General features: G+C 38.2%; 1 protein-coding gene across 3 annotated transcripts in view; it reads left to right on the forward strand.

Annotated features, from left to right (window-relative positions):
• Positions 1 to 17,350, forward strand: part of RHOBTB3 (Rho related BTB domain containing 3) — a 59,712-nt gene that overhangs the window by 11,930 nt on the left and 30,432 nt on the right. For 2 of the 3 annotated variants that reach the window (XM_012477580.3, XM_064376164.1), the window contains exons 4-6: positions 2,742 to 2,896; positions 6,612 to 6,723; positions 9,396 to 9,761. In XM_012477580.3, coding sequence (XP_012333003.2) covers positions 2,742 to 2,896; positions 6,612 to 6,723; positions 9,396 to 9,761 — 633 coding nt within the window. The remainder of the gene's footprint in view (positions 1 to 2,741; positions 2,897 to 6,611; positions 6,724 to 9,395; positions 9,762 to 17,350) is intronic. The other variant, XM_012477582.3, reaches the window with a different exon arrangement.

Consider the following 17,350-nt stretch of genomic DNA (forward strand, 5'->3'; position numbering starts at 1 on the left):
GCTCTGATTGAGCCTGATCCTTTACTAGGCTAGAATTTTTGAAAAGAATTTCTAACACTTCCAAGCATTGGCAATGTTGTAAGAATTAACCTACAGGTTCCCAAAGCCACTACTTTTCAAAGAGATGCCATTTGTTTGAATGTCAGAGTTACATTGTTCTTGCTTTTAAAAAATAGACAGCATTTTATGACAACATCTTAAGCGTGTAAGGGGACAAAATGTTAGCTAGAAGTGTAGTACACCGATTCAGAGTCACGTGACCACAATTTAAAATTGTTTTGAGTCCTCTGCTTATTCCTGATTAAATGGTTCACGGAAACTGATTTAATTCAGAATTGATTTTCCTGCTATAACCAATACAAGTCAGACTTTTACTTGGAATCTTAGGTCATATAGCTAATTGATAAAGTGTAGGTAGCTAAGTGGCAACTAGTTACAGCATAATATGTAACTAGAATGACTAGGCATTTTTTTCCTTTCTGGTGAGTGAACAAAAACAAATGTCTTCAGTGACGTAGAGGGAGACACAGGGGCACTTTCCAGGCATATGTGTAGGTAAGATGCTTACAACCACGTGCAGTGGAAAACCCACCCTGCTGGCATAACCTGAAAGTTGTATTTTCTCCCTCAAATCAAGATTGTTAAAAATTATTTTACATTATGTTCACTTTGTTTTTCCTCTTGAAACAATTCTGTTTCTGCTTGATTTCTGTCCAGAAATAAAGTTTAATAAGATGATCTGCCTGCCCACTCCATTCCATCAACATAAGGAGATCTTTGTAGATATAAGAAGGCCTCTGTCTTCAAAAAATCAAAGTCACTGTTTACAAAGGCTTTGTAAAGAATGTGAAATACCAACACATTATTTTTCAAGATAGGCTAAGTTCTCTATGAAAACTTTATTTGCTCCAAACTTAAAATGATCTTAGAAAAAGTAAAAGTTAAATCTCATATTAGAATTTATGGTATAATTTAGAGAACGCAAGCTTAATTTTTAAATCACCATATCTTTGGAATCAGTAATTCTTTACTCAAACTCTATTTTTGTTTTCCCTTTTGGTGTCACTTTTATTATCAGGTGGAGGAATTAGCAGTGTTTTGATTGTTTCTCTATCTCTAACCCACAAAGAGACTTGGAAAAGTCACATAACCTCTCTGAGTCTTAGTTTCTTCCTCTGCAAAATGAGAATATGAATATATGGTCTCTGAGCTCTAAAATGCTTTCAGTGAAGCTAAAATTATCTAAGCCATGTGTGTCTGTATGTGTATGTGCGTTTTTACATACATGGTATACACATGCACTAAATATATTTAGCATGTACCCGATATTTACATATATCTGCTCCAGCTCTATGCAGTTCATTCATAGGGAAGTTGCTGCATATATGATGAGGAGCAGCTCAAATGCCCCTTCAGGGCCAGTGTACTTACTCCCTCAGTTACTGGGGCTTGTTGGCTGCTGGTGGTGCACATCTGAGCCCCTTTCCCTGCATTACTCTGTGCTGATGGGAGTGCCTTGCCCAAGTCAAGCCTGCTCCAGGGGCTCAGCCCTTGTCTGATTACTGGTAGATTTAGGGATAGGATACAGAGGTTCAGCTGCCTCCTTTCCCCAAATGAAGAGCAACTCTAAAAGGCCATCTAAGCTCCAGAGCTCCCTGTAGTATCAGCTTTGGTCCCTGTTCCAATAGTACTGCGGTTCCAATATTCCCTCTACCCAGTCCTGCATCCCTTACCCCCAGAGAAAGATTATTCCCAAGATCACTCCCCCGCTAACCTCTGCCACACCGCTCTCCATTTTAGAGTCTGCCTTCCCAAGGGAAGCCAGTCTACAACAACATGCATTTCTAGAAATGAATTTACCCTCTTTTGACCTATCTGCCTTTCTGAATGGTGATACATTTGATGTTGTGAACACGATACGTAACAGAGCTGGCTGACAAACGTGGAGTTAAACATGTATTTTTAGCCTTACGAGAGATGTTCTTATAGATAGATTGTTCTGCTACCTTCCTAGCCGTAGATCTACACATGGTACAACTATGAGTCTTGGGATGTTTCACTTTTTGGGTTAATACTTTGTATTCCTTCAGTTTTTAACTTTTTAATCTTAAAGGAAAAGATAAAGAATCTTCATCTTTTCAGAGAACTTGTTCTCTTAAGTTGAATGATTTAGAGTTTAACGATGGAAATGTCTGAATTGATAGGAATGTATTTCACATGAAGTTTATAAAAAAAAGTGACAATTTTGTTGCCTTGAAAATCAGGTCAAATTGAAGGTTCTGTTACAATAGAAGTATAAGGTTTACTCAAACTTTGTAAATAGATTTAAAATTTATTGTATTAAAAAAGCCAATCCACTGTTCATGCTCTCCATGGCAATCAAGTTGTTACATTTGTCTTCTTTTCTACTGGCCTAAAAATATTGATATTCAGGATATCAAAGTTGTGTAAAAAGAAGCAGGCCCATGATTACTGGTTGTTTGGTAATATCCATTCACCTACTTTTAAATTCTTCTATTTTGTAAAATGCTATTATTCTTGCAGTGAATGCTTGTTTATTTGGGACCTTTCTATGATCGTTGACACTTTTTATTCAGAGTTTAGTGGATATTGGATATACTGAATGCTTTTGAACTGTGGCTCTGGTATGAGCTTAGTTTGTTGTTTAACGTTCAGATTGTCTAAGTACGTTTTTTTCTGTTTACTTTGAAAACTCTTTGTTTTAAAATTTATTTTCTCAGAAGAATTACCTTGTACATGCCCACTATGTACATCAGACAGGGGGAGCTGTGTTAGTACAACCGAAGGGATCCAACTTGCGAAAGAACTAGGAGCGACCTATCTTGAACTCCACAGCCTTGATGACTTCTACATAGGAAAGTATTTTGGAGGCGTGGTAAGTGGAAATTCCCGTTATGTATAAAGTTATGTGTCTGGTTGGCTCTTTAGGTATTTTCTAGAGCATCAGTTAGAACTTCAGATTTAAAAGCATGGTTAGTCTTACTTAACCTTGAGAAATAAAATGAGAGGGAGTGGCAAAGCCTTTATCAGAATAAAATTATAATTTTATTTTTCTCTCCAAATGAAACCTTTTCTATTATCTAATATGATATTTTGGAATTTTTCATTTGGTGATACTTTAGTACTTTTTGTTGTATGTGTCAAAAGCATGTTTACTTATCCAAACCTGTGATGCCAGTTTTAATAGTCATCTTTATACAGCTGAATGAGTCTGGCAGCCTGAGCCAGCAGGCCCCAAAAGTTCTCTTTCATTTCCATCTCCTGGTTGAAAAGAATAATTTTTCCTCCTCTGTGTGTGCTTTGGCAAAATTTTATATCCTCCTAATCTTTCTGTAGCTCAAACAGATTCAGAGGAACTACGTATGCAAATAGCTGCTTGTTGGATATGTGGGAGCAGGCTTGCTTGTTGGTTGCAGTGGTGCTTATTAGGTTCTGCAGTTGTTTTGATGCTGATCTTAACACACAGCACCTCCCTTATAGTATTAGGACTGTAACATCCTTGGAGAATACTGAAGTTGTATCATTTAAGAATTTGCTGACACAGAAACTACATTTCCAAACCTCTTAGAAGCAACTCCTCTCAACAGACAAACCTAATATACATCATTGAGAAGTTAAAAGCAAAGTAAAGCTTTTAAGCAGGAGCCCTTTGCCACCCCCATCGGTTCCCTAGCTCCTCACCAAGTACTCTTGCCAATATGCCCCAATATTCGTTATGTAAATTCATGTTGAAATGTTGAGGTTCCACAGAGGACTACAGAAATATCATTTGTGTAAATGGGTAAAATAAAGACCAAATATAAATGATATTAATTTCCATCAAATATAAATGGCTTTTATTCACCCAATAATATAAAGAAACATTAACATTACAGTGTTAAGGAAGTTATACTCACAGTATTGATATTATAGATGACTGTGAGAAACTTTTGCTGTATTCATTTATAGTGATAAGCAGTGAGTAGAAAGGTGCATAAGAGAGATTTAATCTTCCTGTCAAGCAGATAATATTCTAGTAGCTTTAAAAAAATCTTAATTTGGTGCAGAATGGTGCATTTCCTAAAATACCGGGAGCTGGAGAACAAAATGATGGTCTGGTTTTGCTTGTTGTGAAGGTTCATTTGTCAGATGGTTTTGTGCAGGAGTTGGTTTCATTTGTTGAGGGGAGGCTGTTCCCTTGGGAGCTGCAGGTCTCCTTGCTCCCTGTTCCAGGATCCAGAACCTGAAATTCCCAGGATCACTCTTCCCACCTTCCCACTCCCGCTTTCTTTCCTCTCTATCTCTTCTTCTGGCTCCTTTTCTCTCTTTCTTCCTAATATCTAACGTTGCAATTAGGGTTAGAGACATGATGAGGATTGATGTGGCCAAGGTTTGGAGAAAGACATGGCAGTTTTTTTTTTGCTTAACTCAAGACCTGATGAGAATATGGAAATAAGATCAGAATGATCTCTTTTTAGATGCTTTACTTTCTAGTAAAGTACAACTTGGATCTTGAGTGTAAAATAGAATGTCATTGGCAGACATATGAATGGAGATGATAAAGTTAGAATGAAAGGAGCATTTAAAATCCTGCCTGTAAGGGTCAGGGATGAAGAGCTGTGCAGTACTACTCTCACACCTAGGCCAGAGAGAGGGCCGCCTGCCTTCGAGCTTTAGAGAGCTTCATCTGGCCGTCCTCCAGTTGTACCCCTCCCTACAAGGCATAAGTCAATGGAGCTGAGGGCTGTGTTCACCTGGAACTGGTGGACTTCATTCCTTTCTAGACCTGCTCTGTCCAGTATGGCAGCCACTAGCTACATGTGGCTATTTATATTTAAATGAATTAAGATAAAATAAAACCAAGTAAAATTCAGTTCTTCAAGCATATGAACCATATTTTAGGTGCTCTATGGCTACAAGTGGCTAGTGGCTACTGTATTACATAATGCATATATTACAGAACATTTCTATCAACACAGAAAGGTATGTGGAATAGTGCTTGGACTATGCTTCCAAACTCAGAACTCAAGAATTCTCCCGCCATTGGTCCTGAGTCTGTTTCCTGGGCCTGTGCAGGCCATTTTGTTGGGTCTGTTCTCCTGATGGTGGCCTACATTGCTCGTATATGCACCCTTAGGCCTGTGGCATGGCCAAAGGGTGACTCTTTATTGGGAATGGGAGAGGGGAGAATGGACCGAGCTTGGAAGTCCACTTGTGTGCACAGAGCTCTTCAAGGCATGAGATAGAGCAGGAGGTGAGAAGAGAACAGACCAGTGCTCCCTTTGCTGTATGAATCTCTGAAGAATCTGAGAATTTAAATCTAAATCTTGCCTGCCAGGCTTTTATGATGATGTATTTGTCTAAGCAGGAGTATAGAATATCTTTCATATAACAGTTTGTTTTTTTGCTTTACAGTGTTTAAATATTTAGCTCTATGGTGGGTGGGCCTCCATTTGTCCTTTTGCCCCAGGCCTTGCAAGCTAAGGCAGAGGCCTGAAGCTATGTAAATGCACCTGAGTGAGATTTTTAATTTGTAAAGTAAAAGACAGATTTCAAAGAAATTTGTTTAAGAGAAGAAAGTGAAGTTTCTTGGCTGATGGAAATATCTGTAGACATAGAGGCAGATCTGTTCCTGCTTTGAATTCACTAGTATTATCTGTGGTGGTTGCCCACGGAGAAAATTATTAGCAGCCACACAATTGTAGTGCTTGGCTTTCTTGAGTATTCAAGAAAGTAGCTGGGTGGGATGGCAGACACTTATAATCCCAGTTACTTGGAAGGCTGAGGCGGGAGAATCCCTTGAGTCCAGGAGTTTGAGTCTAGCTTCAGCAACATAGCAATACTCCGTTTCTAAAATTAAAAAAAAATATTAAATTAAAAAAAGAAAACAAACAATTCCTCTTTTTTAAAAAAAAACTTTTATATTTTTAGGTTTAGGGGTACATGTTTGTCATATAGGTAAATTGCATGTCACAGGGGTTTGGTGTTCAGATTATTTCACCAACCAGGTAGTAAGCATCGTACATGGTAGGTAGTTTGTAGTTTTCTGATCCTTATCCTCCTCCCTCCCACCACACTCTCAAGTAGGCCCTGGTGTCTGCTGGTCACTTTTTTGCGTCCATATGTACTCAATGTTTAGCTCCCACTTATAAGTGAGAACATGTGGTATTTGGTTTCTTGTTCCTGTTAGTTTGTTTAGGATGATGGCCACTGGCTCCATCCATTTTGTTGCAAAGGACATCGTTTCATTCTTTTTATGTCTGTATAGTGTTCCATTGTGTATATGTGCCACATTTTCTTTATCCAGTCTACGTTGATGGACATTTAAGTTGATTCTATGTCTTTGCTGTTGTGAATAGTGCATGTGTCTTTGTGGCAGAATGATTAATAACAATTCTCTTGAGTGGATAGCTTATGTTCAGACAAGGCACAATCTGCTTCACTAGATTCATTTTTTTAAGTAAAAAAATTGTTTATATGTATTTGCTAATGCATACATATAAATGGTACTGACATTTAAAACGTTTGACAATTGTGACCTCAGATGCAAATTTTCATGTTGGATATATAATTTTGTTGGATCTTCAATTAAAATTTGATTCCTGTTTTAGTTGGAGTATTTTATGATTCAAGCCTTAAATCAGAAGACAAGTGAAAAAATGAAGAAAAGAAAAATCAGCAACTCGTTTCATGGAATTAGACCGCCTCAACTTGAACAACCAGGTGCATTTATTAGCCAATGTCTAGACATTCATCCCTGATCTTTTCTCACACATAACTTGAGCATGCTCAGAGCATCCCTGACATTCTGATTCAGTCAACCTGGGATAGGGCCTAGAATCTGCTTTAATGAACTTCCCAGGTGATGCAGAAGCAGATTGGTACTTGAATAACATTTTGAGAAGTACTGCTTTAAAAATCGAACCTATGGACTCTAAAAATAGTGTGTGTGTCATGGAGGGGAGCTGCTCTAGATTAAAGTCTATGCTAAATGACAACTAAATGCAATGCACTTTAACCTTGATTGGCTACTGGTTTAATAAAAACATCTAAAACATGTTCTTGGGACGTGGGTGTAATTTTAATATGGACTGGAAATTATATCATTTAATTACTGTTAATTTTCTTATGTATCATAATGGTATTATGATGAATAGAAGAATGTTCTTATTCCTAGGAGATGAAGGTGAAAGTATTTTAGAGCCAAAGCATTGTGATAATGGCAACTTTTAAATATTTCAGCCCTGTGTGTGTGTGTGTGTCTGTCTGTCTTTCTGTCTCGCTAGAGATAAGGGAGAAACAGAATGTTAATAATTGCAAAATTCAGGTGAAGGATATGAGTAAAGGGTGTATGTGTGTTCATTGCATCATTCTTTAAACTTTTTTGAATGTTTGAAAATGTTTGTAATACAAAGTTTGGGGCAAATAAACAAACATAAATAAATTATGTCAACTGTTATCAGAATTTTCTGCATGATTTTTGATAGAAATAGTGGAGTAGCACTTTATTGGATCAATGTGCTTTGGAAGTTAAGAGACCCCATCTCTTTAAAAAAAGTACAAATCTATAGACCATGAATGATACAAAGTTGGCTCTAAGCTTCCTGGTATGCAAAGTGAAAGGGGAGATATGGTCTATTAGGTTGCAAACCCTTGGGCCTTAAATCCTTTCTGGATTAAAGATGAGTGGGAAATGACTAGCTAAATAACAGATAGTTAGTTAGTTCTTACTTCTTATTAATCAAAAAGACAAAACATGCCAGATCCTCAGAGAAAGCAAAACATTACATGTCATTTAGCTCTAAAAGAAATACACTGGCATGGGCGCTGTGGCTAATGCCTATAATCCCAGCACTTTGGGAGGCCAAGGTGGGCAGATCACCTGAGGTCAGGAGTTTGAAACCAGTCTGGCCAACATAGTGAAACTCCGTTTATACTAAAAATACAAAAATTAGCCAGGCATGGTGACAACACCTGTAGTCCCAGCTACTCAGGAGGCTGAAGCAGGAGAATTGCATGAACCTGGGAGACAGAGGTTGCAGTGAGCCAAGATCATACCCCTGCATTCCAGCGAGACTCTGTCTCAAAAAAAAAACAAACAAACAAACAAAAAGAAAAGGAAAGAAAAGAAAAAGAAATCTTTTGTGTGGGTCTTCATGTGGGGGTACTAAGTGACATAGTGGCCCGGGCCTTCAAAAGGCCCTGCAGCAAATGCAGCCTCAGGGTTCACAAGGCTGTTTCTTGTACTCTTCTGCTAAGAGACCTGTGTGTATAACACTAAAGATATCCCAGGGGTTCAGGACAATACAGTCTGGGTACATATTTGGGGCTGATTTGTTCCAAGGATGGATCCTGGGCTCTGGGGCACATGGCGTTTAGGGTTCTGTGACGGGGCCACAGGCAGTGGAAGGGAGGAGGGTGGACTGGGATACAGTGCAGGGAGAGCCTGGCCTCCAAGGGACTTTGTTATTATCTGTTTTATGGGCTGGGGTTTGCTTTGGAATTAAGGATTTTTATTGCTAAAGAAGTTTGAATTCCACTGATTTAGATGGTTGCATACACTTCAAGCAACCCTTCACAAATATCACTTTCCTCAGCTCCTTTTTGGATAAAAATGAGATGGCAGCTGTTTTGCAGTTAGGGTCTGTGGTGAGGGCCTGGAGTGTAGGTATTCTGAGCTGATTGAGGGCTCATGTTTCTTTCTTGGTGATCAAACTAGTAAGCTGAAGGTTATATCCTCTTTTAAAAATTAGGGAGCTGAGTCAGCACTTCTGCTGAAGTGTTTTACTAGAAGGAAAAAATACTAGTTCTAGAATCCAGAGAGTGGTAAAATGTTTTCAAACAATAGAGTTCAAGACTTTGAGCCTTGACTTTGAGAAGCTGCAGAATTTTAACAGCTCAGCCCTCTACCTCTACTTCTGGTCCCAGGAAAAAAAGGACTTCAGATGTGAGGTTGGGTTCTTCAGAACTTACTCAGTACTTTGAATTTTTAAAATCAAAGGTAGAAATAGAGTGATTACTACAAAATACTAAAGTTGAGTATTTGGCAGGTTGTTTTATTTTGGGACACACAAATAAGGAGAAATGTTATTTTATTGCTCCATACATCATTTGTATGTTTTCATCTGCTCTATAAAATGTAAATAAACATAGTATTTGTGGATCTGTGTAATAAAATTCTATAGTCCCCGAATAGTTTATATATATTTATAAATTAGGTTAAGCCATAAAAAATTGCTGTTTTTGTGCATAAAAAAATGGTTAAATATGTTTCTTACGTTTTAACCTAATAATATATTAAAATATTATATGATTGTATTTAAAGTAAACATGAAATTATTTGATCTGTAAACCTGAAAGGAGTTTATTATTTTTATTTTTATTTTTTGAAACAGAAAAAATGCCTGTCTTAAAGGCTGAAGCATCACACTATAACTCTGACTTAAATAACTTGCTGTTCTGCTGCCAGTGTGTGGACGTGGTATTTTACAACCCCGATTTAAAAGAAGTTATAGAGGCCCACAAGATCGTTCTCTGCGCTGTAAGCCATGTTTTCATGCTGCTTTTCAATGTGAAGAGTCCCAATGACATTCAGGATTCCAGTATCATCCGAACTACCCAGGATCTCTTTGCTATAAACAGAGATACTGCATTTCCAGGTGCTAGCCAGGAATCTTCAGGCAACCCACCATTACGAGTCATTGTTAAAGACGCACTCTTCTGTTCTTGTTTATCAGACATTCTTCGCTTCATTTATTCAGGTATCTTGTCAAGTGGTTCTGGTTACTTACAATCTCATAAGCTTTGGAAATGGAATGTGTCTGTGGTGCTCAAGAGTACTGGTTAGTTTTACAGTGATCTTTTTCTTACCATCTGAGATGAGGGTTATACATGAAATATTGTTTGCTTTATATATAGGAATTGGTCCAAGCTTTCTGTTTTCCTTACAAATTTACCTGCCTCATTCTTTTCCTATCAGTTTTGTTTTATTGTGGTAAAATACATAGAACATAAATTTTACTATCTTAACCATTTTTAAGAACACAGTTCAGTGGTATTAAACACATTCATAATATTGTGTAACCATCACCACCATCCATGTTCATAATTCTTTTCATCTTATAAAACTGAAACTCTATACCCATTAAACAATGATTCCCCGTTCCAAACTCTTTCCAGCCCTGACAGCCACCATTCAACTTTCTGTCTCTGTAATTTTAATTCTCCTAAGTGCCTCCTATAGGTGGCATCATGCAGTATTTGTCATTTTGTGACTGACTTGTTTTACCTAGCATAATGTCTTAAAGGTTCATCCAAGTTGTAGCATGCATCAGGATTTTCTTCCTTTTAAGGTTGATAATAACTATAGACCACATGTCGTTTATCCATTCATTCATCCATGGACACTTGGGTTGCTTCCACTGTTTCAGCTGTTGTGAATAATTTAGATGTTGTGAATACACTGTTGTGAATAATAATAATGTACACATATCTCTTTCGAGACCCTGCTTTTAATTTTTTGCCTATATACACAGAAGTGGAATTGCTGGATCACATGGTAATTCTATTTTTAACTTTTATGGAATTGCCATACTGTTTTCCACAGTAGCTCTACCATTTTACATGTCTACAAACAGTGCACAAGGGTTCCAATTTCTCCACATCCTTGCTAACACTTGGTATTTATTTAATAGTAGCCATCTTAATGGGTATAACGTGGTATCTAATTTTGGTATTGATTTGCATTTCCCTAATGAGTAGTGATGTCAACCATCTTTTCAAATGTTTTTGTATTTCCTTGGTTTTAAATCTACTTGTAAAAACAATAATCTACCAAACAGGTATGTTTAGTAATAAATATTTTGTTACTTTAAAGACAATCCAAAATATGAGATGTGAGAACTTATTATACAATTTAGTTTTAAAGAAATAAAATATTCCAAGAGTAAATGAAATCAAGTGTCTATACCTTAAAACCTAGCTATTCACTCTTCAGTTTGACTCTTAGATTTTGTAGGGAGTCAAAGAGAATTGCGTTCAGTTTAGGAACTGGAAATCAATATCCAGTGTTAGTTGAGGTCTGATCAACTTTGGCTATGACTATCACAGATGGTACTTTTTTTTTTTAACTTTGCCCTTTTTAAGATTTAGCTTGTCAAGTGTTTTTCTTCTTGCCCTTTTAAAAAATCAGTAGCAACGATATTTTAAAGATAGAAGTTCTATCTGAGTCATTTTAGCAAATGAATTGAAGGTCTTTCATCTAAGTGTCCCATATGAGAATAGAAAAGAACAGATGTAAAATGAATCTTAATGTAAGCATCTAAATATAAGTTTCCTGAGAACTCCTCTCTTTCATTTTCTTTACCCACTTAAAATCATGTACAAATGAACTGTTAGCCAAGGTCACGCCTTCTCTGCAGTGTGTCTGGAGAAACATTTATCCTTTGTTTTTAGGCTTCAAATAAAGCCTAATTGGAAACAGATAAAAAGTTTATTAAGGTTTGCAAAACAAGTATCATTTTATACAAGTAGGAAAATTGGGGGCAGCCTTTATTCTAAGTAATTGATGTTAAAAATAAGTTATTACCTTTTTCATGTGGGTTGTGGTCATGTAATTTTGTAAGTTACAACTTAAGTTATGATTTTGAAAAGTACGGTTGCAGCACACAGATTTGTGTGGATAAAAAATACATATTGGAGTAGAACGTGGTGGTAGGTTAGTGAATATTGGCTTGGAAAAGGCATAAATTAAGCACCTGTACGACACATTCTCAGCACATTGCCTTCACTGGGTTCTCTAAGTTTTAGTTGAATTAAAGAGTAGGCTCATCATATGAATAAGCCAAACTAGCTGAAGACTTCGTTTAGTACTATAGATTTTAACTTTTAAACTTAGAATGTCACAGTTCAGAATTTAAGATTTTGAAAAACTAACATGTTTACATGTTAAGAGAAATAAATGTTTTTAATGATACGTTTAAGGAACTGTGAGGGATGTGTTTGACTTTTTATGCTGATTTTTCTGTTGAAATTATGTGAATTATTCAAATTTCCCACAATTATTATTGACGACTTTCAAAGGCACCTGAGCGCTCTGAAGTCTTATATTCTTTTTTAATACCGCAGCAGTAAAATAGCTATATATGTTTCCAGTGACTGGTCCTGCCTAGCTTTCTCCTAGGGGGAGTGCTTTATTTAATTGCAAAATTAATACAGGCAGATGGGAAAAAAGGGAAAGAAAAGAAAAAAGTTATCCTTTTACTCCAGACCCCTTCCCCAGAGTCATTGACCTGTTCTAAATTTTTTATGCATTCATTCTGATACTGTGTGAAAGTGATTAATATACTGGGGACATTTGCATTAATAAAACTGTGATCCTAGGTAGCTGCTGCTTTCCAGGGACCACAGGTGGTTTCCCATGGCAGGATATAGAGTGGAAGGTGATGGCTGGTGGATGATATGGTGGGCAAGGCCTGTGGAAGCTGTTCCTGCTAGAGTTCTAAGCATGATCAGACTGGGCTTTAGAAAGCTCATCTCTGGTGGTGTTTGGAGAGTGGAACAGTGCAGCCAAGACAGGCATTCAGTCAGGAGGTCCCATTACTCTGGCGATCAGCCTCAGGAAGGCCAACATTCAGACAGTGGGGTGGCCCTGCCACTGGCCCTTCATCATCTAGACCAGTATTTTTCAAACCTTGAAGTGTTTACAGATCATCTGAGGATCTTGTTCCCGTGGAGATTCTGATTCAGTTGCTGGAGTGGGGCTTGAAATTCTGCATTTCTAGTTGTCTCCCAGGTGGTGCTGGATCTCTGGACTACCAGAAGCAGCTGGAGTACCTGCTTTTGGAAGAACTGGGAACCAGCCAAATCCAGCAAATTCGGGACTAGAATTCAGTGCAGAGGCCTAGGAAGGCTACCAAGTTATCAGCTTAGGATTCAGAGTAAAAATGGAGTGAGCTGCAAGGCTGACCGATGCAGAGCTATTCGGAACTGGGCTCTCTGTGCCCTGTTGTGTCTCCTGCCTGACGGAAGGAAAAGTGGATGCTTAGTGGTTGGGTGGAAACCGAGTAAGCCTGGAGTAGGATTTGGAGGGCAAGCAGGCATGATGGTGTGGAGAACCTGCTGAGCTACAGGTCTTTCTACCAGTTCAGAGTCCTGGTTTCTTAACCTGACACTGACCCGTCCTGTTTTTGGCTGTGATCTCTCCTTGTACGTCATGGCCAGAGCCGAGGTGCTGTCCAGTCTGAGCCAGGGCACAGGCCATTGACCTGGGGCTGCAGAGACCCAGATGCTGGTTGAGGAAAAGGGAAAATAACTGGTTCTGCAGGTACCTATTTATTATTCTTTAATTGTTTACAGATTACAACCTCTGGCTCAAGGAAAAGCGTCGTTTACATTATGTTAAAAAGATGTCAAAGCTGTGTTTGCACAGAAAAGACAATTTTGAAAAATGCAGAAAATTAAGAGAAAAACAATTTACCTGGATTCCGTTATTGACAGAAAACGTCTAAACATTTATTGTTTTATTTTATCCTCTAGTCATTTGTTTGTATACGAATAAGTGACTGTTTTTGAAAAAATATATTTTGCAATCAAATCAAACAAAAATTTTAAACCTACATTTTTCTCAGAGACTTCAATAAAGGGGCCAGGGCTGTTTTTTGTTGTAGTTTTTTTAACATTTTTAAGCCTGTGAATGGAACACGTGTTAAGGCACAGCTGTGTGGTGGTTTTCGCACAGAAGTGCTGTGGTCTGCCCTTGGGTTATGCTAGAGACCCGTTGAGCACAGGAGTCGTTTGTTTGTGTTCTCATCAGTTGGGTTGGTAATGCAGAGGTTGAACTCCATCATGGGCTCAGGAATATTTGCCCTGAGCAAACACGGGCTAGAAAATTACAATAAGCCTATCTCCTGTCCTTATTTTTTTTTAAATAACCAAATTACAAAGAATATCTTTATTCTTTTTAAATAACATGCTTTTTTTAACCTTTAGGCATTTGAAATTTGGTGTGTATTGTGTCACCATGAATATTTGGTTCTTTATTTAGGAGGGACCTGTTTAACAACAGCCCAGTTAACATTTTCCACCTACATATTCCTATTCAAATTTTTGATTCAACAGTCAAGGTATGTCTGTTTTGTATATGTTAGTTGTCTATTGAATAATAACAAACACTGCATAATGTATGAGTACTTAATGACGAATCCTAAGGAACAAGGCGTAATGTGGTAAGTGAGGCCAGCCCTTTCCTGGTCTTCAGGGAGTAATTCTTACATGGCATACAATTGTAACATTCTTTTAATACTTGATACAGTCTTATGCTTACACATTCCTGAGTCACACGATCTCAGATGGTTAGGAAGTGAAGTATTTGTAAGAACCTTAAGAATTTAGCTTTGAGCTCTTCCTGCCACAGATGACCCTTGGAGTTTCACATCACTTATTGAAATGCCATCCGAGTAGATAAATATGTGGAAGCAAGCTTTCATCTTCAGTTTGTATAGCATTCTCCAGTTCTTAGAATTTTTCCGTGGCATGCTGTTTTCTGTATTGCATAAAAACACAGGCTGGTATACATGAGTATACCATGAGCTCTAAAGTCTAAGTGAATTCAGTGCTTTAAAAAGTTAACTAAAGAAAACCCCAGTCAGTAATGCAAGATGTCATTCTGCCCTTGTCTGCAGTCAATCAATCAGTAAAGTTATGCAAGATGAATAAGTTCTGGACACCTGCTGTATGACATTGTGCATATTGTTAATGATATTGTATTATACACTTAAAAGTTTGCTAAGAGGGTAAATCTGATGTTACATGTTTTTACCACAGGAAAAATAAAAGGCAAGTCCCAGCCTTAGGAGTATTGGTTTATTAGAACCTAAAAGCCTCAAAGAGTCAAAGATGACTTGATTAATGTTTCTAATTATGAAGATAGCCCAATCATTAGTGTGCTCTTGAAAATTAGTCTTACTTTCATTTTCAGTGATTGGTTCTTCCTGTGAATGTTCTTAGACAGCTCAGTGGCCTGTGGGGATTTACCTGCTACTAATTCCAACTATTTAGATTATTTGATACTTGCTTGCTTTTAGATAATCTTCTGAATGGAGATATTTTATGGATGGTTTTTAGTTAATATGCTTTTGCTTAAATAACTTAATGTAACTTTCACATATATAAGCATGTTAAAGAACACAGAGACAGTACTTGTGTTCTTCTTTAGACTGTATGAGTGTAGACAATAAAAAATACCTACATCTTCTCTTTCCTGCATACCACTAACTGTGTGTTTGGGTAATGGCTGAAATTTCTTTCCCTTCTTTTTTTTTGAGATAGGTTCTCACTCTGTCGCTCAGGCTGGAGTGCAGTGGCATGATCATGGCTCACGGAAATCTCCACCTCCTGGGTTCAAGCAATTCTCCTGCCTCAGCCTTCCAAGTAGCTGGGATTACAGGAGCATGCCACTATGCCCAGCTAATTTTTGTATTTTTTAGACACAGGGTTTTCCCATGTTGGCCAGGCTGGTCTCGAACTCAATGGCTGAAATTTCTAACGGGAAAGTAGTGGCCAGCAGCAGCATACAATGCACACTAGGGTCACCAGGGAGGATTTTAAAACACTGATGCCAGAGGCTTCAGCCCCAGAAATTCTAATTTATGTGATCTGGAGATGAGACCTCCTCTGGTGGGGTATTTTGTAAAAGATCCCAGGTATATATATTACACAGGTATGGTTGATAATCACTAGCATAGAGTACTTTTCTTGAACTGGGATCCGTTGGCTTCTAAGGGGTTCTTATGCTCTGTGATATTGTTATACTGACTTTAATGTTTATGTGTGCACATGAAATTTCCTGGTGATACAATCCAAAGAATTTATCAGATTGGGAAAAGAGGATGTGGCCACAAAGTTAAAATGCATTCGTGCAGAAAGAGAAAAACAGAAATCACAGTGCTCTTCTAGACTACACAGCTTTGGGAATTTGAGGAGGAAGGCAACAATCAGTGAAGGCATAAAGAGAGCTAGCAAAGGCAGAAAGAAGCAGTGGTGTGCTAGAGCTGGCACCAGCTTGTGAGAGTCCAGTGTGATTATCATTCCCATTTCCTTGTTCTGTAATGTCATGTTGGTAGCATCACAAAAATGGCAAATGCTACATATCATTTGACTCCCTCTCCCAGGACACACTGTAAGTATTAGGAAGGCCAGGTAGGGAGACATTGAAAGGGTGTGCAAAAGTGCTCAGTGCTGCAGGGCTCAGCTGTAAAGAGCCTGAGAGCTTCTGGAATTGCAATCTGCCCCTTCCAATTGGATTTGGTTCCAGTTAATACAGACTGGCTGCAATCACCTGATCTCATTGGTTTAATAAGTGTTTATGTGCCTGCCTCATTCCCCAATATCCGTGGAGACATCTGGTAAGTGCTGAATACATGAAGGAAAACATGGGAAGAAATAAACTGAGAGCAGATAGAACAGAGAAGTGAAGTGACTTGTCACCTAGTAGTTAATAGCTGACATAGAACTGGTTCCTAGGTCTCCTAACTGTACTGCACAAGTAGGCTTCTTGAATTATATTTTTATGAGTTAGGACCTTCTGTAAATCATAGGATGGATGAGGGTAATCTCTTGGAATATCATGATCACACTTGTCGTTTTGAAAACTCACCAGCTTAGAGTAATAGGATAGATTTGATGAGAAGAAGGCCTTAGGGAGCAGGGAGGTTGGATAGGAGGTTGCTGTAGGACAAGTGAGAGAAGTCCTTGGGGAAAAGGTCAGCTTTTGCTGACCGTAGAATAAGAATTTTGTAAGACATAGAGGAAAAGGGGCTGACAGAGTGGGAGAAGTTAAATGAGCCTAGGAAGAGGGTTTTGAAGTGGACTGGCTAAAGGCAAGGGATGGCAGGGTGATTTTGCTCCAATGATGTGATCACTTAGCGCATCAGGAAATGATGTAGATCCCTTCCTCAGGCTGGTTTGGTAGAGTTGGCTCTCAAACATCCCAGTCCGACCCTGACAATGCATGAGACCTTCTGAATGCATGCTGTTGCTGCTGCATGTTCCTCTACCTGATGATAGTCACTGCTGTCCATGACTAGTAAGATTTCATTCACCCTTGGAAAAGACCACATCTACCTTCTTACTCAGGGCAAGTAAATAATTCGGGTGCTGGTCCACTTGTCATAGTAACTCATATTCTGACCATTGCTGTTGTCACTAGCCGGCCACCTATTACAGAGAGGGAGCAGCAGTCCAGAAAGGAAGACTTCAGATTTTGAGAAATAATTTAGAGGAAGTTAAACTGATTTTTTTTTTGAAATACGGGTGCTGTTTAAATGTTTTAGTATAATTATAAGGATATATA

Source organism: Aotus nancymaae, unplaced genomic scaffold, assembly GCF_030222135.1.
Source record: "Aotus nancymaae isolate 86718 unplaced genomic scaffold, 86718_ANA_hifiasm-v0.15.2.pri h1tg000014l, whole genome shotgun sequence".
In the NCBI taxonomy this organism is placed as follows: domain Eukaryota; kingdom Metazoa; phylum Chordata; class Mammalia; order Primates; family Aotidae; genus Aotus; species Aotus nancymaae.